Source organism: Ursus maritimus, unplaced genomic scaffold (assembly GCF_017311325.1).
Source record: "Ursus maritimus isolate PB19 unplaced genomic scaffold, ASM1731132v1 scaffold_15, whole genome shotgun sequence".
NCBI classification, from domain to species: Eukaryota; Metazoa; Chordata; class Mammalia; order Carnivora; family Ursidae; genus Ursus; species Ursus maritimus.
The window spans coordinates 25,362,448-25,386,591 of NW_024423897.1; the positions used below are offsets into that span (position 1 = coordinate 25,362,448).

At 42.6% G+C, this 24,144-nt stretch overlaps 1 protein-coding gene across 5 annotated transcripts in view; it reads left to right on the forward strand.

Annotated features, from left to right (window-relative positions):
- ARL15 (ADP ribosylation factor like GTPase 15) overlaps nt 1–16,203 on the forward strand; it is a 435,459-nt gene extending 419,256 nt beyond the window's left edge. Inside the window, exons 4-7 of one of the 5 annotated variants that reach the window (XR_005834860.1) lie at nt 499–696; nt 3,679–3,924; nt 11,805–11,880; nt 16,055–16,203. Coding sequence is in view for 2 of the 5 variants with exons in the window: in XM_008692545.2 (XP_008690767.1) it covers nt 499–651 (153 nt within the window). In the remaining 3 variants the exon portion in view is untranslated. Of the gene's footprint in view, nt 1–498; nt 3,238–3,678; nt 3,925–5,580; nt 6,733–11,804; nt 11,881–16,054 lie in introns of those variants that run through there. The other 4 variants (XR_569107.2, XR_569106.2, XM_008692545.2 and 1 more) reach the window with 4 other exon arrangements.
- The last annotated feature ends 7,941 nt before the right edge of the window (nt 16,204–24,144 follow it).

A 24,144-nucleotide genomic window follows, 5' to 3' on the forward strand; every position in this document is an offset into this window, starting at 1 on the left:
GAGAAAAGATTATGTAAATTGTAAGTTGTTGGGAGTTTTTGTCGTGTATGTGTTTGGTAGTCAGAATCACTCTGAGTCATTGATGGAGCGCACACTGTGGGTTGTCACCAACCGCGTGGGTTAGCAAGGGGATGTGGCGAAAGCTGCTCTGCTGGTAGTTTTGATTGAATTGAATCTTTCTGGTGCCTGCAGGGCACTCTGCCCTGTGGGGTAGTGAATGTGATTCTTTCTTACACTCCATCGGACCTCCCATGCTGATACGTGTATGGGTGACACGGCTTGCAAGCAGGTCACTCACCCCTAAAGAAAACAGTCCTGGGTCACAACATATAACCCACATTATCACAGCAGCTGTGGATGGAGTTCTAGAAAGTCCTCGGCATCCCAGTTCACACACGTTCTCCTTGAAATCCTGCCAACTTCATCGCTGGCAAACGTTTGGAATTAGAAAGGTTCTGATATAACTAATAACATATTTATCTTCTCCCCCTCCTTAAGGTCAAAAAATATTTTGAACTTGAACCACTTGCACGTGGGAAACGCTGGATTCTGCAGCCCTGCTCGCTGGAAGACGTGGATGCACTGAAAGACAGCTTCTCTCAGCTGATAAATTTGTTAGAAGAAAAAGACCATGAAGCTGTAAGAATGTGAAATCTGGCACAGAACACGGGTTCCCAAAGGCCTTGAACCTATCATGTTAGTTTCTCATTTTAATTTTATTTTGGTATCAAGACTTTAATGGCTTCAGTGTCTCTTTTCCTCTAGTTATCTCAGACTCTCATCTCTCTATTAAAGTGAATATTCTGTAAATCAGGTGAATTATCATCGGCATTAACGTCAAGTACACACTACTGAGAGAGAATTTATTCTCTGTTTACCACTAATTACCTTCGCCGCATGTCTCTTCCTTCTGTTGTTCTAAGCAGCTCTTCTATACTCTGTGCTAAAATGGATGGAGTTCGCGGCTCACAGAAATCAAATCCCTTATGAAGGACTCAGGGAGACTCAGAATCTTGACTCATTTTCCCTGGGTTTGGGGGTGGAGCGTTATGTGACTGGGGCTCCTCATTTTATGTCTGTTGTTTCCAAGATCTCTTGGGGGTTTTATTTTATTTTGTCATATTTTATTCTTGAGTTTTTTGTATACAGGCCTTATAGATTATGAGAGAAAAATGAGCAACAAAAACTTCAATGAATCACCTTATCAGAGAGGAAGATCCTGCCGAGATAAAATTCACGTGAAGAACTTAAAGCCAAGATGCATAATTTCCTTGGTTCCATCTGAAGTCTCACTTCCCTCTTGTAAGAGCAAAAACTCCGTTTTTGAGACAAGAGAGAATTTAGGCATAATGCATGCATGCATCACTGGTGACGATTTCATCGAGTCCTCAAATATTTTTTTAATGGAAAGATTCCCCTGCATAAAGTCAAGCTGCAACATGACAGAGGCATCTTTTTCTAAAAATCTTCAAGTGTCTGATTGAAAGAGAGAAAATAATTTTGAAAATAATAGATAAAAAATTTTTAAAACAGCCAAATGAAGTATAGTTTATACTGGCGAGGGTTTAAGCTGGCATGGATTTAACAAAGAAAACAAAGACAGAATCATCTGTATATTCATTCATTAAGTGCTAATTGAGTTTAACGGAGTCACTGATTGTCTCCAACGAGTAATTAAAGGTCTATCAGTATTCCTATTATAAACCTCTATTTTCAGGGGTTTCAGTGTGCCCTTAAAAAATGTGCTGGGGCTGCAGCAAATCGTTTTAGGGCCTAGATTCAGTCTTTGGAACTCTCTTATTTTTTTTTTTCATTTAATTTAAATGATAAAATTATGTAGAGATAAATGCACAGTTTTACTAAGGTTTGGCACCTTTGACCTTTTCTAAATCAAGAATAATCTATGGATATTGAAGTTTATGGATGTAATACTCTTTGGCACATTTTGTAGACTTTTGACCACTTCAAACACAAAATGGCCAAATGATAGAAAACTGCTCCTTTCACCTGAGCAATAAAAACATGTTTGTAATTTTTAGGTAGCACAGACTGGTTCTCAAACACCACAGACTCGCACTGTATTACACGGTGATGTAATACCTTGTAATTCTCCAGAAGATATACACCATTCAGATGCAGCTTTTGTGGTTGAATCTTGTAGGTGGATTTTAATGAAATCATTACCTTTGAAACATCGACCACTTCTTTAAGCTTTTTTTTTTTTCCCATGGAATGGATCCAAAAAGATTCATATTCAATCTTGTCTACAGCGTCCTTGAATATTTTTTCACTGTGTAATCCGTGAGCAGCACAAAACTTTTATTCCGATGACCAGTTACACCATCCCTGCTTTCATTTTCGTTCTGTTGTGCTCATCTTCTGTGAAAAATAAATGATTATTAGGCGTTGCTTTCTCTGCAAGTTCATTAAATGTAGAATGTTGTCTTTTTAAGATACTGTGGCTGAGTGCTCCGAAGCCATCTGTTAAATGACTTCCCGTTGTCTGTGTGTGTGTTCATGTGTACGCCAGTGATGGGCTTCTTCTCAGACCCACGACTGTCTGCAGTGTCTCAGCCGTCAGAATGAAAACATTATCAATCAGTACCCAACAACAGCTGTTTTTGACAAGTTTCTGTCTGACGCCTAATGCTTTACAACTGTCAATAAGGCTCCTTCTTTGTCTGGCAGTTCGGAGCTCGCCGTCTTGCTGCTTCCGAGCGGCGTCCTGTCCTTGTAACCCTAGAATTGGCCATGTTTTGGAAATCCACTTGGGGGGGTGGGGAGGGGGTTTGGACGGGCGAGTGTGGGTGGGTGGTGGGTGGGTGGCGTGTGTGGACGTCTACTGCTACTTCCCTGTAAAGTGCCACAGGTGTCTTAGTTTGCATATTCAAATATTATCTAGCAAAAACAGTCTGTTATGTATTTCTTCACTTAGCTTCTTGTTATATTTATGGAAGTTACCCGGTTTTGTACCTTCTTAGCTCAAGCAGTTGCCTTTTTGTAATGGCAATTAATTTATATGACAAAACTTTGTATCTACTGTAGTTTATAGTATCAGTTGCTAATTAACTGCCATATTGCCCTGTCTTTCTATTAAAAAAAAAAAATCTTGTATCTATACTTAGAGGGTAACAGATTCATGTGGACAATTGCCAGACCAGAAGAACTTGTATTGTCCGTGATTTATATATTGATTTCCACTATCTTCAAATGAAAATAAACGCTGAGTAGAATTGATGTTTTCAGACTGACTCCTTTCAAGCTTTAGCATTTGGGAGTCCCAGATTTTTGTTTACATTTGTGTTGCCTGTTTAAGTCTTCAAAATAAGTTCTGCTGCTCTTGGGTCAAAACAAATGATTAATTCACATTTCCTTTGAAGCCATTGTGAAAACCTTAAAAGACAAAAAAAAAAAAAAAAAGCAAGTGTCTTTTCCAGTTGGTTTGTCTTCAAGCTGCGATTTACTTTCATTGGAGCTGTTCCTTCAGAATGAGTGAGCAGAGTCGGGGTGTTAATGTAAAGTGTCGCCTTTCAGTCAAAGCATCATCTTATAATATTTGCTGTAAAAGCAATGTTCTAAGAGTGGCTGGTGCGACGAACTGTTTTCCTTCCGTGGTAATCGATGCCCTAAGGAAAGAAAGATTTTTAAGTGACTCGAGGAAATGCTGTATATTTGCAGGTCCATCCTTAAGAACGAGAGTGTTCTGTAAAAGAGAAAGAGAGTGAAAAAAGATAGAGAAAGAAGAAGAAAGAAGAGAAAGAAAAAGAAAAAAATTACATGATAGAAGATGAAAAATTCAAATCCCAGCTCTCGTTTGGTCCCAAATGCAGCATTATCCTGACACATCATTTGACTACACAGAAAGCTCGCAACACTTCACTTCTAAGCCGGGATCCAACCTGCATTCCTAGTTTTATTTCCAAGGTAGGCAATTAGTAGTTATCAAGTTCCTCAGCATCTCAGACCTATCCAGGCAAATGTGGACAGAACTGTACGATTTTTAAGCAAATGGGTTTGCCTAACGTCCAGATGGAATATTCAGACTCAAGTGGAAATCTCATATTCATGCCTGGCTTCATCTTCTTTATAATTTTAGAGTGCATTTTCATTAACCTTCTGACCTAATGGTGCAAACAGAAAGGGGAAAGTATGTGGAGGGGGACGGGGGAAGTGGGAGTTGCCCTTTGGGAGCCCTCATTTTCATTGAATTTGGGAGGGAGGATCTGTCTTTGTTATGCAGAAACTTTAGGAGAATATAGATTCCCTGCCTTGCTTTTTCCCTGGCCTGCGCTCTGGAGATCTGAAGTCCATGCTGTGAAATGCATTATCACATCATGTTGGGAATTCCTGGCTCCCAAGGGTTCACAACTTTTGGTCACCACTGACTCAGCATGATTAAATGATTTGCATCTCAGGGTTAAATGTTTTCCAGCTCAGATGCATGAAGTGACTGATGAGCCAAAGTTTTGGCACCCTACCCCACCCCCCTCACACTGATTTAGGAACATGAAAAGGATCCCGTGTAAGACCCAGAAGCCTCAGATGGGATATCAGTTTCTCCTCCCCTTCCCCATTCTCTTTAAATTAAAACCTAAACAAGAAACTGGCCTTCCACCTACTGTTTCATCGAAGCTGGAGATTCTGACCTCTCATCCTAGGGGTTCATCTGTTTGTGACAAACTCTTCATGAAGTGACTTTTTGTGAAACCAAAGAATTTAAAAGGCACTAAGAAGAACCCCTCCAACATAGGCCTTGTCTCACATCCTTCTTTCCTTACAGAATGAAGTAAAAAGTGCATGATTTTTCGGTCGGATTTTCTTTATACTCTCATCTTGCCTTCCATCTCTGCTCTCTCCACATGCTCTAGTCACTGGATGCTGGTTTAGAAAGGCCACGTCTGGTGTTCTTGGGCTTAGCTTGCCCCCACCCTTTCCTGGTCCCCTCTGGTCCTCGGATCAAATGGGAGTTGCCAATGGGTACTCTATATGAATAACTACTTTTTACAAGGAAATAGTTCAGGCTTGGTGGTTTAAAGCAACCTCGCTTGCCATATATAGTGTTATGAGGTCGCTGGTACACTGTTTGGAGAATAAGGAAGGGGACTCCTCGATTTTGTGCCTTCAGCCTGGCTTAGGACCCAGTGTGTGACTCCTGACACTGTGCTGCCAAGACAGACACTTTCCACATCCGAGGACCAACTTGAGAACAGCCATCACATCACACGTAGAGGATCTTCTGCAAACTACAAAGAATGTTTAATTCCTTTTTTCCCTTTTCTTGTTTAAAAGTCTCTCCCTCTGATTCTGATTCTCTTAAAATATTCTACCCAGATATTTCAGCCCAGTTCTTTCTAGAAGCAACATTCCAGCCATGGAGGTCAGTTGGCAGGGTCGTGCCCAGAGAGGAAAGCCTGGCTCAAAGGCATGGGGACAGGGCACACACTGACAATGAAAATAAGCCTTCAGTAGGCTCCCTTATGTTCCTATTTCCTCGTGGGATATTCCTCGTGGGAGGTGGGCAAGATGGTCATCGCAAAAAAGCCTCAGATCACTTACATCCCAGGCAACCCTTCCTTGTAGGTGTGAAATTCAGCCTAAAATGCCACAACCTTCTCTGACAAGTGATTCATTGAGACAAAGGCTGGAGCTCCAGCATCAAACAGATGTCAGACAAAACACCAAATGCCTATAAATGATTGCTCTGCAAGCAATGGAATGACTGGAAGGCCTGGCCTGATGATGTACTCCATGTCTGGACAAGCTTACAGAAGACATAGGTGGTGGGGAGGGGGCAGGGGAGCTGTTTCTAAATGGAGTCTGTGAACAAAGCTGTTTCTGGAGACAAGTGAAACCACGATTCTCACCTGAGAGGCTCACGTTGAAAAGGATTTCTGGCTGGTCTGTGCATAATACATGTAAAGGTCAATTAGAAAAATGCATGTCAAGGGCACCCTGAAGCCCAGACTGGTCTGATATGATGTTAAATCAGTAGACATATAAATATCAGAGTAAATTAAAAATGAGAAGATTTGGTTGGAACGGAAACTGCTCAGCAAAAGGCAGAGACAGGAATGCAAACAGTAAGTCTGGCTGTCATTCTCTATAATCTGGAGCAAGTCAGGCTCGGCTCTGGACCTTCTCCAGTTGTTTTACAACTTTCTAGACATGGGGTGTATCAACCCAACGCTTTTATTAAGCAGCTTCGACAGGATTTTCAGATGACAGCTTGTCAAGAGTCAACTTACCGTTGTCCTTTTTACAGGTTTTATGTCGCATTTGGAACTTTTGGTTTCAGTAATTTTAAGGGGTTTCTTCTATTCATTAATGTGGCATGTTTTCATGGAACACTTAGTGTGTACCAGGATTGTGTTAGATGCTTGGGACACAGGAGTAAATAGGACAGACTCGCGGCCCCTGCCTCTGTAGGACTTTAATTCCTGGAACATTTGTTACATTGGATTATTTCTATGACCCTAGAGAATTTTTGTACTGGGGCTCGGGGTGGGGGTGGATTTGGTTATGTTAAAATTCCACTGTGAATCTCTAGATTTTAAAATATTTTTTCTTGGTCCTAATTCTTGGTTTTCAGCCCTATTAATTTAAAACCGTCTTTTAATGCGATTTAGTTTCTTTTGAGACCATTAATAAAACTAGAAATCTAAACAACAGAAAAGGCTTATGCCTCTTTTTAGCATGTTTCTAAATAGAACTCTCTACAGCTATCACCTTTTATTCTGTTGTGTTTTTGTTTTGTGTTTTGGGGGGGTTGTTTTTTGTTTATTGTTTTTTGTTTTTACTGTGGCAACAATGAAGCATGTGTCTAGCACGCAAAAGTGCTTCCAAAGTGCAAAACCAAATTCTGTCAATCACCTACTGTTCTTTTCATCTTCTCTGTACTCAAAGGGCTTTGCCTCCTTCTCTGGGAGTAGCTTGGTCTCATCTTTCTGTCTGTTGATCTGACAAATGATCTATATTTGAAACGTTGAATTTTGAGTCTCTAACAGCAACATTCTAATTCCGTGGCAGTCTCTTGTGATTTATTCCACCAAACAGGGAAGGCTGCTGTGTAAAAAGCCACACCACAATTCACATGCCCAGACAGAGGCAGTAACCTGTAAGTGTAAGCTATATAACCCCCTGGATTTTTTTTTTTTTCTTTTTTTTTACCTAGTCAGAGCTGTGAGTTTCAACTGGGTTTCAGGAGACTGCTTTATTTTCCCCTCATTGAAGGTGGGAAACTTGGAGAGACCCCCTTAAGCCCATTATCTATTCCAGGACAGTATTTGGGCATAGTTGTTTTTTTTAGCAGAAGTGAATGCATTTTAGGTTTTAGAACACTATTGCAAAATTCAAACCAACACCATTCTCATTTCCTGAACACCTCAAATCAGTAGTCTTCCCTCCTCATCAGCCCCAAGGCCCTAATAGATGTGCTTCTCAGAGAACCACAACATAGCCCTCTATAGTTTACTGGCCTGGGCTCCAGTAGGATCACAAAATAAACTGAAACAACCCTTACTACTTCCATTCAGTTTGTTAATTTCAAGTCATCCCGAATTTTTAAGTAAAGTAGAAGGATCCAATGAGAAGTCACATAATACCAGGGATTAATTGTGTGGTTTATACTTTGAAGATCTGCCCCTAATGAAATAATGGATCCGGGCAATGATCATCAGCATCTACTAACATCGCAAAGAGAGAAGCAAGCAGGCACTATATGCTTCCTGACAAAAGTGCACAATATCGCCTATGAAGTGTTCTTGCCAAAAATAAAAATGAACCTGAGTCTGATCAAGCCTCTAGATCTAAGTACCGATTTGCAGAAAATACAGGAATAGAGCTGTATGTAGATGACGTGCGATGATGCAGTAATTAAGCTCCAGATAATGGGAAACTCGACAAATGAGGTTTTTTTTTTTTTAAGGATTTATTTATTTTGGAGAGCATGAGTGGGAAGGACAGAGGGAGAGGGAGGGAGAAGCTCAAGCAGACTCCACGCCTAGTGCAGAGCCCCATGTAGGGCTTGATCTCAACCCTGAGATCACGACCTGAGCCAAAACCAAGAGTCAGACACTTACCTGACTGCACCACTCAGGAGCCCCTGAGCTGGGTTCTTCAATGGCAGGAGGGAAAGAAGAAGTAGAGTGAGGAAGCCTACAGAGTACAAAAAAAGTCTAAAGAGCTCTGCAGAACTCCGGGCTGGCTCAGCTGGTGGAGAATGCAACTCTTGATCTCGGGGTTGTGAGTGCAAGCCCCACGATGGGCATATTTACAAAAAAAAAAAAAAAAAAAAGTCTTAAGAGCTCTATCAAATAACCGCAGAATGTGGACCTTATTTGTATTCTGATTCAAACTACCGATGGAAAGATTCAAATTTGAGAGAACTGGAGAAACCTAAGCACTTACTGAACATTTTATGAATTAATTAACCATTGATTACTAGGCTCCTTTATCCTAGGTGTGATCATGGAATTGTGGTTGTGTATTTTTTAAAGGAGCCCTTATCTGTTGGTGACACAAAGGTATTTATGGATGAAATATGATGCCTGAGATTTAGTTCAAAATAATCTCTTAGGTAGAGAAAGGAACAGAAGTACTTGGGGATGTCAATGAAACAAGATGGGCCACCTGTGACAACTGTGAAGACCAGTGATGGTGACATGGAGGTTCACAATAACTTGTGGTCTGCCTGTGTATGTATAACAGAAATTTTCCCCAAGAAAAAGGTTTTGAAAGAGAGAATGAAGGAAAAGAAAAAGTGAAGAGGGGAAAAAAAAAAAAAAAAAGCCACGGAATAGGAGATATCTGCATGACAAACCAAGTCTGTTGCCAGAATATATTCAGAGCTGCTCAAGTCAGTAAAAAAGAGAAAAGCAATCAACTGAATGGGAAAATTAGCAAGAGCCTTGAGCAGGCACTTCAACAAGGAAGATCATATCCAAGCGGCCAGTAACTTTATTAATGGTGCACATAACTAGTGAGGGGCTACCATGAGGTAGCACTAGACACTCACTGGAATAGCTGAAGTTACAGACAATGCCAAGAAGAAGAAATAAAAGTCTGGCATATTCATCACCACTAAAGATCTGTGTCCTAATTCCAAGAAGGAGGTGTGTCGCACGATGACTGATCCCACCATTTTGGAGGCAACCAGAACTGGTTTAGAGCTTGGCTCCACTCTTTGCTAGTCACGTGATGCTGGACAAATCATTTAACTGTGTTTTAGTTTCTCATCCACAGTGGAGACAATACACCAACTTCCAAGGGTTACCAAGAGGGTTTAAAAAAATCATGCGTGTAAACTGCTTCTCACACTCCACACACAGGAAACATGCAATTAAGGGGGACAACGATGATTCCAGTAATGTTCGAAGCAACTTTCCTTCTGCATTTCTTAGGTAGAAAGCTCTCTTAGAGCTCAGGCAGGTCGAAAGGCACAAATGGTGAGGTTTTATGACCAATGAAGTTACATAATGACTAGGACAACATCAGTCTGGGAAGCCAGTCCTCACCTGGGCATGGAGCCTTTCTAGACCTGATAACACAGCTCCTGTGACCTCCATAGTGTCTGTCTTCTGTCATTCAACTGTCCATCCATTTATGTATTCATTCAACAAACATTGAATATATATTATGTGCAAGGCATCAGGCTAAATAAGAGAAAGTGAAAAGCCAATTAAAAATATAACCTGATAAAGTGCTCAAGACTAAATATTTGCCATTTAATTAATTTTGTTTATTTCTAAGGAAGTCACTCATTCTTTCTAGTACTTTCCATGTCCTCATATCTTATAAATCACAGAAAGGCAGTGCTTATGACTTCTGTTGCCTTTTTAAATCTTTAAAGCACTTAACACAGGATATTTCATGACTATTGCTGACTGGCTTACAACTTCAAGTTGGAGACATGGGTTTCAAGCCTAACAACATCTTTTTCATAGGGCCGGGAGTTCTTGAAGATGAGCTTTGTCACCAAGGATTATAAAAGTGATTCACATTCATTGCGGAAAATGCAAAAATTATATAAAGGAGAAAATAGAAAACAACTGTAATCCTAAGAAGAATCATGTTAATTATGATATCTATCCTTTTAATCTCATTTCGTTTGTGATTTTACAGAACTGGGGTCATACTATGCACACTGTTTTGTTTTGTTTTGTTTTTTGAGATTTTATTTATTTGAAAGAACGAGAGAGAACACACGACCGGGGAAAGGGCAGAGGGAAAGGGAGAAGCACACTCCTTGCTGTGCAGGGATTTCCCCACGTGGGGCTCCTTGGTCCCAGGACCCTGAGATCATAACCTGAGCCAAAGAAGACGCTTAACCGCCACCCAGGCACCCCAGGCGCACTGTTTTAGAACATGCTTTTATTATTACTAATATATTAGCATTTTTCTGTGTTGTTGGATTTCTTCCTAAAACATGATTTTTAATGTCTGCCCAGGGCATATCTAACTTGTTCTCTGTTGTTTATTTGGCTTTCTGTTTTAAATGTCTTTGTGGAAGAATCTTTGTGTGCATTTCTTGGTGATTTCCATAGAACAAATACTAACATAGAATTACAGGGTTCGAAGTGGAATTATAGGGTCAAAAGGCATAAACACTTTTAAGGTTTTTAAAACATATTCTCCACTTGCCCTCCCAAGCTGTACCAATTCACAGCTCCCACCAATGACTAGAGGCCAGTTCCTATCTGCCCATTACCTCATGAACCCAGGCTATTGAATGATTTCAATCTATCCTGATTTAATAGTTAGAAGATGAAATCTTGTTTCGATTTGCTTGCGTGACAACTTGCATTGTAGCTTGACTTTAAACAAAGAGAACAGCTTTGGTCAATCATCTACAGAAGTGGAAGAAGTGACCATATTTAATTCTATGAGCTAAATTGTGTAACTCAAGCACTTCCCATTTGCTTCTTACATGGTGTTGACCACAGGGTAGATACACAATGTATATGACACAGTTGACCCTTGAATAACACAGAGGTTAGTGGCACCAACCCCTTCGCAGTCAAAAATTCATGACTCCCCAGGTTTTGGCTCCCCCAAAACTTAACTACTGATAGCCTAGTGTTGGCTGGAACCCTTACCCATAACAGAAGCTTTTATATGTTATATGTATTACATTTTGTATGATATATGTATTATAAACTCTATCCTTACAATAAAATAAGCTAGAGAATGTTATAAAAATCATATAGAAAAGAAAATATATTTACAGTACTGTATTTAAAAAAAACCACATATAAGTGGACCTTCACTGTTCAAACCCATGTCTTTCAAGGGTCAACCGTGTATCTTTCTGTGGGGAGGAAAGATTTATAAATAAACACCGTTCACTTGTGATGAGTCCACTGTGTAGACAGTAAGTGTGAAATGAGGGGAAGTAGGAAAGACATAGTTGAGGCACCAAGAAGGCAAGGATCATATGTGCTCCTCCTCTCTTGCCCAGAAGGAAAGAATGAAAATACAAGTGGAAAGGTAAGCTGAGCTCAGATTGGGGAGGGCCTCGAATGCCAAGACAAAGAACTTGGATGAATCCAGTGTTCAATGAGAAGCCAATGAATATTTTTAAGAAGAGGAGTATAATCGAAACAGTTATTTAGGACAAGGAACCTGGGAGGGGGATGGGTTGGAAGAGAGGAGCTCTAGGACGATTGGAGGTAACAAAGGAGAATAAATGTGATGACTTAGCAGGAAGACATTTTAGAGGAAACAGCAATTAAGGCCAACTGAAGGGCTGAGGTAATGAGATGTTTGAAAGCAGCCCCCTTACCTTTATTACCTGCCTGTCACTCCAGAGCCCCATTGTCCAGAACAATGAAGACAGGATTGGACTGCCTCCGACGATGGACTGGGTGAACTCCCATGATCCAGGTGGGTGAGTGGAGGTTCTGCACGGTTCTGCCCTGGAAGAATCCCAAAGGTCCAAGAAGCCCCACAGGCCACCCAGAAAGGGCTTCATCGAACACACTCAAGTAGTTTAACGAATAACCTCACCAACAAATAAGGGAGCTAGGAATCCACTTCTGAGGCTGCAGGGCTGGGCTGGGGGGATAACTGGAACATTTTTCAAGATGCAGTAGTACTTTGCATCATCCAACAACCACTAAATGACAAAACTTACGAATCATCCCCTGTTCAGGCTCACCTTCACAGAGGTGCAGTGCACTCACACAGCAGGCCACACTCAAAAGAGCCCCATGCTTGATTTAATGCTCTCCTGACGCCATCTTGAAATTCTTAATTTTATCCTTTCACTGTGTTTCGTAAGTGAAGTCCGGTGGGATGATGGAGCCTGCATGTGAATAGATGCCCCATCAACACACGTTCCTGGTGGGCCCACGGGGCATGTGGTCTCAAACTAACCAGAAGGTAATCGCCTTAAGTCAATGACTGGGTAAGAGGGAGCCCTGGCATCCGCCTGTGGCCATGTGTTGTGTCCAAACCTGAATTTGTATCAAATGCAAGGGAAAGGCAAATGGTATTCTAAAAAACACCAACAAGCAAGAAATTCTATCATATTCTTTCTTACGTGTGTTCCTTCCCTGTATGAGCCAACCACTCACACCTAAAATAAGGACCTCGAAAGAGGAGGAGGATAGAGTAACCCACAGTTCCAGTTCTTTTCTGCGAGTAGCCAGAGGTAGTGAGCCGGTGAATGTGTACGTATCAAGAAGTGAAATAAAAACAGATGAGTTCGTTTGTGTGCATTGTACAAAGTAGGAAATATGAATTGTATAATTTCAGTGATTCTGCATATGAGGTAAACTGGCATTGCACAATACAAAGAAGAATGGTGATATAACTTTAATTTTTAATTTTTCTTGACTTAAAATGTCATTAAAAACAAATCCAAATCACCATAACCAGTTAACAACAAGACCTTGCAATAAAGGAAAAAGCTTTATATTAATGGCATTTTTTTTCTGTTTTATGGACACGGAGCCCCATATTTTTGTCTTGCACTGGGCCCTGCAAGTTATGGAGCTAGCCCTACCCACAAGACACATGTGGGCTCTGAAACAAACTAACTGGGTTTGAATTCCAGCACTGGCACTTGGTGACCTTGGACAAGTCGTCCTTTCCAAAGCTCCGTTTAGTCATCTGTAAATTTGGGATATTAACAGTTCATATCATTTAACCAGAAAGTCTTTATAAGGATAAACGAAATACTACAAATAAAAAGCTTAATACCTTGGCCACCACAGAGCGCATGCTTCATAAATGTTAGCTCTTACAGTCAGTGTAACTGTTAGTTCTTCCGGGGTAAATCGTTACTTACTGCAATGGCTCGCGCTAGTGTCCCGCCGCGGGTGATGCTACTACAGCTTTGCTGTGTGGGCTTTCCTCCACCTGCCGGCACTTACCTGACTCCCTCTCTCAGTGGCAGATGCAAGCTATGCCTGTCCTTCCCTTGTGTGGGGGCATTCCCGTGAGGCGGTCACTCATAAGTCACTGCCATCATATGGATAGCTGGCTCCAAATGGGGCCCCCATCCTTAGTCTCATTACAATGGCCAGGAGAACAGGGTCACATGGTAAAAAGCATAAGAAACGCCCGGTAGGAGGCCGTGGGGTATGGCAATCCTTTGATGCTTCCCAGATTGCGCCAATGTAATGAGTAGGCACCTTGTGTTGCCCCTCGGGAACAAAGTCTGGCTGCCCCCTAAGGTGTTCTCTGAAACTTTTGGGGGGAAAAAAGTAGGCCTTTTTGATGATTTGGTTGTCCAGTAGGGACTAAAAAGATGCATAAGTACATTTCCTTTGTCAGAACACAACACCGAAATCATCATCCTATCTTTTAAATGCACAGGAAAAAATTATACACTGATATTGACATGAACTCTTGACCTTGAAAGCATTACTCCAACAGATACTGCCAGGGCTCCCAAGGGCGTGGTCTGTAGATGACTGGCTTAAAGGTAAGTACAGCCGTGAATGTAGATTCCTGGGCCTTGCTCCTAGAGCTACTGAGTCAGAATTCCTGGAGGCCCTGGAATCCGTATTTGAATAGGCTCCCCAGGTGATTCTAAGCATCTGCGTCTAAGTGTTTGCAGGCATGAGAGGGCAGAAGAGGGTGAGCAATGATGAAGGAGAATTAGGAATGAGAAAGTTCGTTTTTCCAGGAGCTGTTAAACTTAACCTCCACCAGCCGTGTTCTTCCTGAAGCTGTGGTTGGCCAAAGAAATGTGAACTTATAGGCCCTCTGTGGTGTTGGGGTTCTGAGTGCCAAGTGGCTGTGTCATCCCTGTTGTGATATAAAGGGGCCCGTGGGAAGCAGAACGAGGATCTGGATCTGAGAAAAAGGAACAGGGTCTTACTAGGACTCTGAAGAAGAGCGTTTGAAGGCTTGCCTGAGGTTTTGGTGTGCTCCAAGTCAGCAGGTGTCAAACTGCATGACACCTACCCTTGCGCTGCAGGAAGACGTTCCAGTGGGCACACACTTGGATGGTTTTATGGAAACCCATTTCTAGATCTTCAGCTGACATATATATTCATCGCTACAACTGGTCCACCCGAGATTAGGTCAGCATTCTGCTGCTCCAAGTTTCTCTCTATTCTACAACCACTCCTCCCACTTTAAATAGGAAGGCAGACCTCTCATGGTCCAGTAGAGTTGGTTAGGCATCCAGTGACCCACGAGCTTACAGAGGGGGGCAGTGTGAGAGAAGGAAAAGCGTCTGGCACATTGACACTCCTGGAAGAAATCAGTGCTTTAACCAAATGCCACTGGGCACTGCACCAGCCTCCCCAAGTTGTCAGAAGACTCCTGATGACTTGCCTTTTTGAGCTTACATTGGTCAAATGATGGAAGTTGTCCGAGTGTCAAACAAAAGCAAATAACCAGAGACCAGAACTTTGAAATGCATCCCCTTTAGAATGTGTCCAGGAGCCCCCTACCCTGCAGTATGCGGCGGCTTGTCCTTAAACACGGGCTGCTCCCCCCCTTCAATACAGTACCTACAGTACGGGGCTGGAAAAGTCATCAAAGCATTAAAGGTATTAGGGGTGTTTACTCCACATTCCTATCTATTTGCTGCCCAATTAACATGATTTGCAGCTGAGAAAATAATACTCTCCTCCATCGGAGATAAATGGGGTCCCCAAACTGTGAAACAAAGGAGAGGGAACCGGTGATGTTTATAGAAGTTATTGCAAACAAATGTACTTCAAAAGCAGCTGTGATGACAGATTCTGTTTCACAAGATCCTCCCCATTCTTAGTCTCCCGAGAACCTTCCTCGGACTCTGCTGGGTGTTTTCACCACCAGCCTGCTCCTTTAGGATATAGTGCAGTGTGTGGAATTAGTCTAGACCTGCGCTGTCCAATGCCGTAGCAATTTAGCCCTTGAAAGGTGGCCGGTCCAGATTGAGGTGTGTTGTAAGTATAAAACACATTCCAGATTTCAAAGACTTGGTAGCGGAAAAAAATGTCAAATATCTCCTTAACAACTTTTATAGTGATTACATGTTGAAATAATATTTTGGATATACTGGGTTAGACAAAACATATTATTAACATTCATCTCGCCGGTTTATGTTTATTTTTTATTTTATTTCTTAGCGTGGCTCCTAGAAAATTTAAAATGACTTACATGTTTTGCATTTGTGGCTTGCGTCGTCTTTCTGTCAATCTGTCAGTCTAGACTGCGGGGTGAGCAGCCTTGGGCAAAGGCTGATGGGAAGGCGGAAGTCCAGTTCCCCACAGTAAACGGAGCTCGGAGGTTTGCGGCTGGCGGTGACCCCCTTGCCGAAAGGAGGTACCTTTGTGACAGTGGCAGCATGTGGAGCCCAGGCTAGCAGATTGTAAAGTGCCTTCCTTCTGGTTCTAATACTTACTTAACCTCAAAGGAACTTTAATATTTAAACCAAACGGCACGGGAGATTGGGTAGGCTGAGGTATCGCTCTCCGTTCAGCCCTTTGAGAAATCCTTCTGAGGTCTCGCGCAGCTGAGTTCCAGTCGCCACCGTATCCGCGCAAGTCTGGCACAGCGCTAATGAGCTGATGAGATTTTTTTTTTTTTTCCTCACTTGTTTGATGTTAAATAGGAAAGCCTTCAGAATTCAACGTTTACAGATAGTGTGAAAATTGGAAATGCGGGTTTGGGCTGAGCCAACGACAACAGATCCCAAGACTGCAGTTGCCTGGTGGTTGGAGAACAGCGCCGCCGGCTGCCATCGTCAGCTCCGCCGCCAGCCCGGGGGAGCGGCCGCTCCGCGCCGGCTTCCTCCTTTCCAGAGGTGAGGACCGCCGGCCTCAGCCTACTGCGGGGCCTGCCCTGCCCAACACCCTTGTTTAAGGGAACGGCTTACTGATCTCAGCCAAGAATTTAAAGCGTTTGGATTATGAGGCTGAGTCTCTTTGTTCTGTTCAGAAGCAGAAGCCAGACCTCACCGTGGGTCCCTCAGATCACAACAACAATAGCAAATATTTATTGAGTACTTACGATGGGCTCTAAATACGTTATCTCACCCTTCGACGGCGTGTGACATAAAGGGTGTTTTTGTTTTGTTCTGTTTTTGTTTTCTGTTTTTTAAGTTGTCCAAGGTTACGTAATAAGGCTGTCTGACCAGAGCCCCCACTTGGAACCCCGCTGCTGTCCTTGTGGAGAAGCAATATTAAAATCTCAGCGGTATTCATCAGAAATAGCAAAATGGTGAATGGGAACTTCTTCAGTGGTTCAGGGTGTGGGGGCCGTGTATGTGTGTTTGACTCAGTGACCCATATGTTAATGTTTTCTATTACGGTAATGCGTTTTGGATAAGAAGGTCTCTAGGAGGGACTTAGTTCACACCGAGCTACCCGAGAAGAGCTTCCAAATTTTATCTTCATAGAATCTTTCTAAAATCGAAGGTAACACGATATAGACAAGACAAAAATTTTTTTCACTGTGAAAATTTTCTTCAAATAAAATACTATCCTTAGACTAAATATAAAAAGATTTATACAGGTGCACCTGGGTGGCTCAGTTGGCTGAGTGTCCGACTCTTGATTTTGGCTCAGCTCATGATCTCAGCATCTTAAGATGGAGCCCCACATCGGGCTCCATACTCAGCACGGAATCTGCTTGTCCCTCTCCCTCCCCTGCTTGCACGTGTGTGCTCTCTCTCTCTCAAATAAATAAAATCTTTAAAATATATATAATAATTATACAAAGGTAACTGCTCAGACCTCCACAAGCTCATCCATCTCTGGTGTCTGTGGCCCTAAGACACCACACACAGCCCGTTGGGAGCTCAGAGTATTGTAGAGCTCCTGGTGAACTGTGTTAGGAGATCCAGATTGGAATTCTTCTTCTGCTACTTGCACTCATGTGAGCCTCACTGAACTTTCATGCAGTCATCGCTCCTATCAGGTAGCTGTGCTTCCCCACAGTGCTCTAGAAAATTAAAGTGGATTCTCTTGAGCTTTCCTAAAGGAAATCTTCTCACAGTCTGTGCAAAGCAGAAGGCCTTGCCTTACTGGACTTCTCACCACACCTCCCTGTCTTGGGTTGATGTAAACAGCCAATCCCCAAGATGAGCTTTCACCTCTGAAAATGGCCTTTCTGAATCGCAATGGCAATGAGGCCATGGTAAAGATTCTCCAAATGACTCTTTCCAATGGAGACCCAGAGCGGCAGTGAGAAACAGGGGAAATCGGAGGTTGAACAAGGGTCTGAGGGACTTAAGGGGGACCAGTACAAGATCCAAATGCAACATGGAACCACCCCTATAGGCTGAAGCTTCTGCCACAAGGTTAAGGAATTTCTTTGCCCTCTTTCCCCAGCCACTCACCTCTTCTTCTTTACTCAAATTCTCCAAGAAGCTATCTCAGGAAGGAGATGCCATGGACTTTGGAGAAAAGATCGGTTTTTAAAAAATCAGTATTTTGATAGAAATCATGTATGGATGTATGGTGAGTGAGAACACCATTTTAAAAGGCTTAGAATTAAGGAGACTCTTCTCCTTAGCTGAGGAGCTTGTAGAAAACAATGATTAGGACAGCCACAAGATGATCTTTCTACTTCTGTTGTCCCTGTGCTGGGCTGTCATATCTCATGCCAAATTAGGACCAGAAGGATTTGCTATGGATTGTCTTCCATGTGTCTGGGCTCAAGGCTGTCAGAGCCACAAAAATAAATAAAATCTTAAGACGTGGCTCTTCATTTGAGGGACTTGTTGGGAATTTATGCATAGAAAGCCAAGACCATCCAGGTTTTGCAGGTTTTGCAAAGCTACCAATCCATCTCTAGGGTAGCTGTGCTGTCCAGACAGAGCACGTGCTCCATTCTTCAGAGGGTTCTCAGACTCTGTGGAAAAGAGACAATTGTGTAGTGTGTGTGAGGGGTACCAAAACACCTGTCTTCTGAGGGTGCACCTGCTGGGTCTGTCATGGGTCGCCCTAGCTTTCCCTGGATGGGTCACCCTTTTTATGGATCTCATTAACCCTGCTGGGTCTGTCACATCTTACTTTTCAAGGACTTGCTGTTGGTTGTAGTACATATTGGACTGTACATGTTTTCATTAACTTACCTAAACCTTGAAGCTTTAACTTTCACATAACATATTAGGTTTGATGTAAACAGGGGGAGGAAAAGTGTGTTAGCCTGTTGTCAATATGTTGTGCTGAAAGCATTCCCCAATACATGTCAACTCTGCAACTCACTTAACTTTTCCAGATGTGGCTGGAGGGGCTGCCGAGTCGGTGACATTGCAGATGGATGGCCACGGCCCACGGTAGGCGGATGAACATGGGTACCTTTGAAGTGATGGGGTGACTCTTCTCGTCTATTAGCCAGAAGGAAAAGCTATCTTCTGTTGAGTCCTTAGTTCATTCCCACTTCAAGACCATATAATTAGCATATATCAGCACTTGGAACTGGGGTCTGGGGCTCTCATTCCTATCCACTGAGCGTGTAGCCAGCAGCCCTGGTGGAAATAAAATAAAACTAATGCCATGGAGAGCTAGAGGCTGTTCTTGTACAGTGCATGCTGTTCATGTGTAGAAGAAAATCCTGCACTTAACCTGTTTAATCAAACTTTCTTTCCAAGCACACAGAGCAAGGCACCCATGTCCGTTACAGTCAGCTGTAGTTCATCCCGTCACATCCTGCACAGGGCAATCTTAGAGCATAATAGCCCTCGCCCTCCAGGGAGGAAAGTGACAATTGCAAATGCAAACAGGAGAAAGAGGTCTTTAGCCTTCCATCTTCCCGGCAGATAAAGGACTGAACTTTGACATCATGGTAGCACTGGTTTAAAATAGGCTCTGTTATTAAGTATTTAGGCAAGTTATTGAACCTCTAGAAAACTTGGTTTCATCATCTGGAAAACTGGAGTAATACTCAACCTTGCAGAGATGTGACAAGAGCAAAGGTCACAAAGGAAAAGCCACAGCATACTACTTGCCATGTAAATAGGTCCTTGGTGTGTACAGCCATTTGTAACAGTATAACAGAAATCATTTTTTTCTTCTAGTTCATTGCACAATACATGGAGCTAGTCATTAATGAGCCTGTAGGAATCTGAACATTTAGAAGCTGTGTTTGCGGGCTGACCCAAGGTCCTTAACACAGAATTGGATTGGTCTAGTGCAACATATTTGAGGACGGTTATCTTGTTCCAGCCGTTTTCTCAGATAGTAAGTTAAAATCTACATTTGCAAACAATTGATTATGGAAGCTCAGTTGTTAAAAACAATTTTGTACCTCATTGAAAGATTCACTACAGATTGGGTTTTGTTTTTTTTTAAGTGGCCAGCCCCTCCCCCAAGCGCCTTACAATTTTAGTATTATTTTATTGAGACAAAGTCAGGGCCCAGTTCATAGGAACACCTGTTGTCTCAAACTCAAAAGTAACACCAAGGAGTATAGAGAGATTCATAACGACCTCAGGGATCAAAATAAAAAACAGTTTCAACAGCACATTTAGTAAAATGACTTTTATTCTTCTGTCTTCCTACAGAAGATTAATAGGGCTTCTCAGATAACATAGGTCCCTGTCCAAAGCATTCTGTGTTTCATGTGGCAGTATGGCCATGTGACTCTCTCAGCTTTTTCAATTACATAACAGTAATTAGCAGTTCTACTTCCCTCCTCTGTTGAATCACAGAATTACTGAATATAGAATTGGAAAGGAATAGAGAACTCTAGCCTGGCATCTTCAATGCGGAAGTAAGAAAACTAATAGTGGTAGATTGTGTTCTTCGCTTATTATTATTTGTTTCCTCCTCACCCTCACCATGCCCCACGGGCTTGGCCATGTGACCTGCACTGGCCAATGGGATGTGGGTGGGAGCGACATTTGCTTCAGAGCAAATTAAATGCAATGCAGGGCTTGGCTGGGGTCTCCTTTTTTCAGCCCTTCCCCATAAGAGCATATCCTGGCTGCATTATCACTCTGGCTTTTGGAGTGAAGCAGAACAGTAGCCAATCCATAGGCCTCTCTAACGAGAACAAGAAATGGTTTTCTGAGTTCCTTAGACACTAGGATTGCTTGTTTGATAGCATAACCTAGTGAGAGTTGACTAATACAATGACTCAGGAAGTGGAAGTGATTCACCCAGAATCACAAGAACACTTCATTACACAGCCTGGCTGCATTCCAAATATCCCCGTTAGAAGTTTTCTCCAATGCTTCAGCTTCCCAGGTGTCTCCCTGGAACCTGGTAGTGTTTGGCACAAGCTACGTACTCAGTCTGTATTTGTCCATATGAATAAAGCAATGCAAGAAGGAAATACAGGCTGACAGTTCCATTGAGCTTCTTTGCTCTATGGAGGAGTATCTAGTTTAGTACTTGCGGTTCTGTGAACACTGAGGATCTTGTGGCATCAGCTGTGGGTCTGGCATGGGTTAGGTGCTTAAGGAGCGTTCTAGCTACTTATCATGCAGTCCTACAAGGCAGGTATTTTTAGTCTTGTTTTTAGTCTTAGTATCTTGTCCAGTCATAGAACTAGTGAGTAACAGAAATAGAAAGAGCTATGGTTGTACTAACTCCCAAGCCCGGAGGTTCTCCTCTGCTTCACAGATTTTGCTGGAGAAATTACAGCTTGGGTCATTTACAGACAACTGAAACATGCAGCTTGTGTCAAAGCAGGGCCCCTACAGGGCAGTAAGCTGGCAGAGCGGCTCATGCAGTGTGTGGGCAGCCCCCAACCCACCAGGAGTAGATCCCACTCGGGCCCAAGACACTGATTCCTTCCGTCCTAGGGTTGGAGTGTGGCCTGGGGCCAGCCTCCTTTGGTGGAGAGCAACTTCATCAGTTTACCCCTGTATGACATGCAAACAGTATTGTTTCCTATACGTGCCATAGCCTGAAAAAGTCAGAGAAGCCCTGGGTGAGAAGCAGTGGTTCCAGATCAATCTAGAAACTTTCTGGGAGCATAGTTTTTAGAAAATGTTGTAACCCAAATTTCTAATGGACCCTGATTTACTATTTTGTCCCTGCATTTCCTTTTTTCTCTTCCTTCCTCCCTCTCTTCCTCCCTTCCTCCCTCCCTTTCTTTCTTTCTCTCTTTCTCTCTTTCTCTCTCTCTCTCTCTCACCCCCCCTTTTTCTCTTTCTTTCTTGGATTGCCTGTGAGTGACCTCCACTTTGTGGAGTGAGTCAAAGAATAGATGGATAGGTGGATGAATAAACTAACAAAGTCAAAAGCAACTGAGGCAAGTTTTGACTGCGATTAAAGTAAGCATGTTTAGGTGGAAGCAACCAAATGTCCAAAGTTGACAGATAAATGGATAAACAAGATCTGACCTGTATGCACAATGAAATGTTACTGCGCCTGAGAAAGGAGGAAGTCTTGTCACGTGCTACAACACGGATGGACCTTGAAGACTTTACGTTAAGCTAGTCAGAAAAAGATAAATACTGCTGGATTCTACTTATATGAAATATCTAGAGTAAAGTCGCAGAGACAGAAAGTAGAATGGTGGTTGCCAGGGGTTGGTAGGAACGGGAAGGTGGGAAGTTACAGTTTTGCAAGATGAAAAAGTTCTGGAAATTGGCTGCACACAATGTGAATATACTTAACACTACTGAACTGTACGTTAAAAACTAGTTAAGATGGTAAATTTCGTGTTTTGTGTGTTTTACCACAATTTTTTAGTAAAGCCATTTTTAGTGAAAGTGAGCGTATTTCCTCTGAACAAAGGCTTTGGTGATGGTGTTGGCTGACGCTGATGCTGCAGTCAGGTGTGGGGGCAGACTGCCTGCCCAATGAACGGCTTCTTGCACTGGTTCTCCCCGCGTTGTGTCTTCTGACCGGGGCTGGCTACGTAGTAGATGGAACCCAGGGCAAAATGCAGACGAAGGGCCCCCTGTTCAAAGGCAAGTGCTGTTGCTTGTACTAAGATACGAAGCTTTTCCTTTCTTCTGTGGACCCTCTCAATTTGTCATGGTGGTTTTTATTTGCTATTTACTATCATTCTAAAGAAAAGTTAAAATCCAAAATGTCTCCATTCAGTTTTATATTGTGCCATACTAGTTTATTTTTAAAGATTTTGTTTGTTTATGTATTTATCTGAGAGACAGAGGGAGAGAACATGGAGGGAGAGGGAGTAGCAGGCTCCCTGCTGAGCAGGGAGCCAGACACAGGGCTGGATCCCAGGACCGGAGATCATGATCTGAGCCAAAGGCAGACGCTTAATTGACTGAGCCACCCAGGCACCCCTGCTGGACCAGTTTTGAATGCAAATATTGGAGCATTTACCCTGTATGCTGAATCACCAGGATAACAGTTCATATTTCATAGCTCATGCATTTCCGTGTCTTTCTCACTAGAACAGCTGACATTCTGCACAAAACTAGCTCATCTGTTTTTATTTCACTTTTTGGTATGTGCACATTCTACCAACACTCTCTACCTCCAGTTCGCTGAGGAGTAAAGGACTTTAAAAGACTTTTAAAGAAGGGCATTGACGAGTAAAGAAGGAAACAAAGCTATGGGTGCCCTACTTTCTCTTTCCTTTGGGTCATTGTTTTCAGTGTAAGTGGTTGGCTGATACAGGGGAGTAACACAGGTAAGAAAGGATATGACAGGATTCCCTGGTTGTTCATGTTCGTTAGAATGTGATTGCCTTCTTTCTGTGTTCTAACCAAGTTTAAACAAAGAAGCATGGCTTTTTGGGGTTGTTAAGGTCTCTGATTACCCAGTTACCAAGGTAATACACTGACCTTGTACTCAATGCGCTGAACTCGCGTGCATTTGTGTTTCCTGGAATTCTGTGCTCGTGGGGCGTCTCGAATGTCCTATGCACATGAGGACACAGGAGTGGCGAGAATGGTGGATATTGTGCCTATGTGCTCTGCTCATGCCTATGGTCCATTGTCCAACTGGACCTTACTTATGAAACACAAGTTCGATGATGAAATTATTAAGATTTTCGAAACAGTGATAGAAGAGCATAAACCAAATGTAGGACTCTTCAGGTTGTCAGGCCCCGTGTGACTACAGAGTTCACACACTCGTGAAGCCAGCCCTGTTGCTGACTCTGTCCCTTGCTTTCCATTCCCATAGCCACATTTCTAATTCCAACTCTCCTTGCCTTGTAACTCAAAGACTGATGTATTTCAAAAGTGGTTTCCTGACTCTTGCTTTCTTCTCTTCTAACTCATCCTATAAATTATTGCCAGTTTCATTTCCCTAAAGCAATACTTCCACACAGCTCACTGCTTTAGTCCCTCTGTGATGCCTCGCTGCCTATAGGCTCAAATTCTTTATCACAAAATTCAGTGCCTTCCACACTCTGGCCTTAAGCTAACTTGTTAACTTTCTTTCCTCCTGCACCCTTGACCTCCATCCTGATTCATCCAGTCAATCCAGGCAAAGGTGTTGCCAGAAAGATTGCTAATACCAAGTGTTTGTCAAAACCACTCCCTGTGTCAAGAATCCAGCCTGTTGAAATCCAGTCCAATCCTCAAAGCCAGAGTGTGCCTCTCCCATGAAACACTCCTTGACCACCCTAACCCACAATAATGTCATTGTAACTATTCGTAGATGGCTGGATAGTGGTCACCCCATGAAACCAAGTTCTGCTTCCAGGAGCCTGTAAATATTGCCTTATATGGAAAAAGGGCCTTTGCAGATGTAACTAGGTAAAGGATCCTGACAGGGGATTAACCAGGTGGACCCTAAGTCCATAAAGTATCTTCATAGGAGA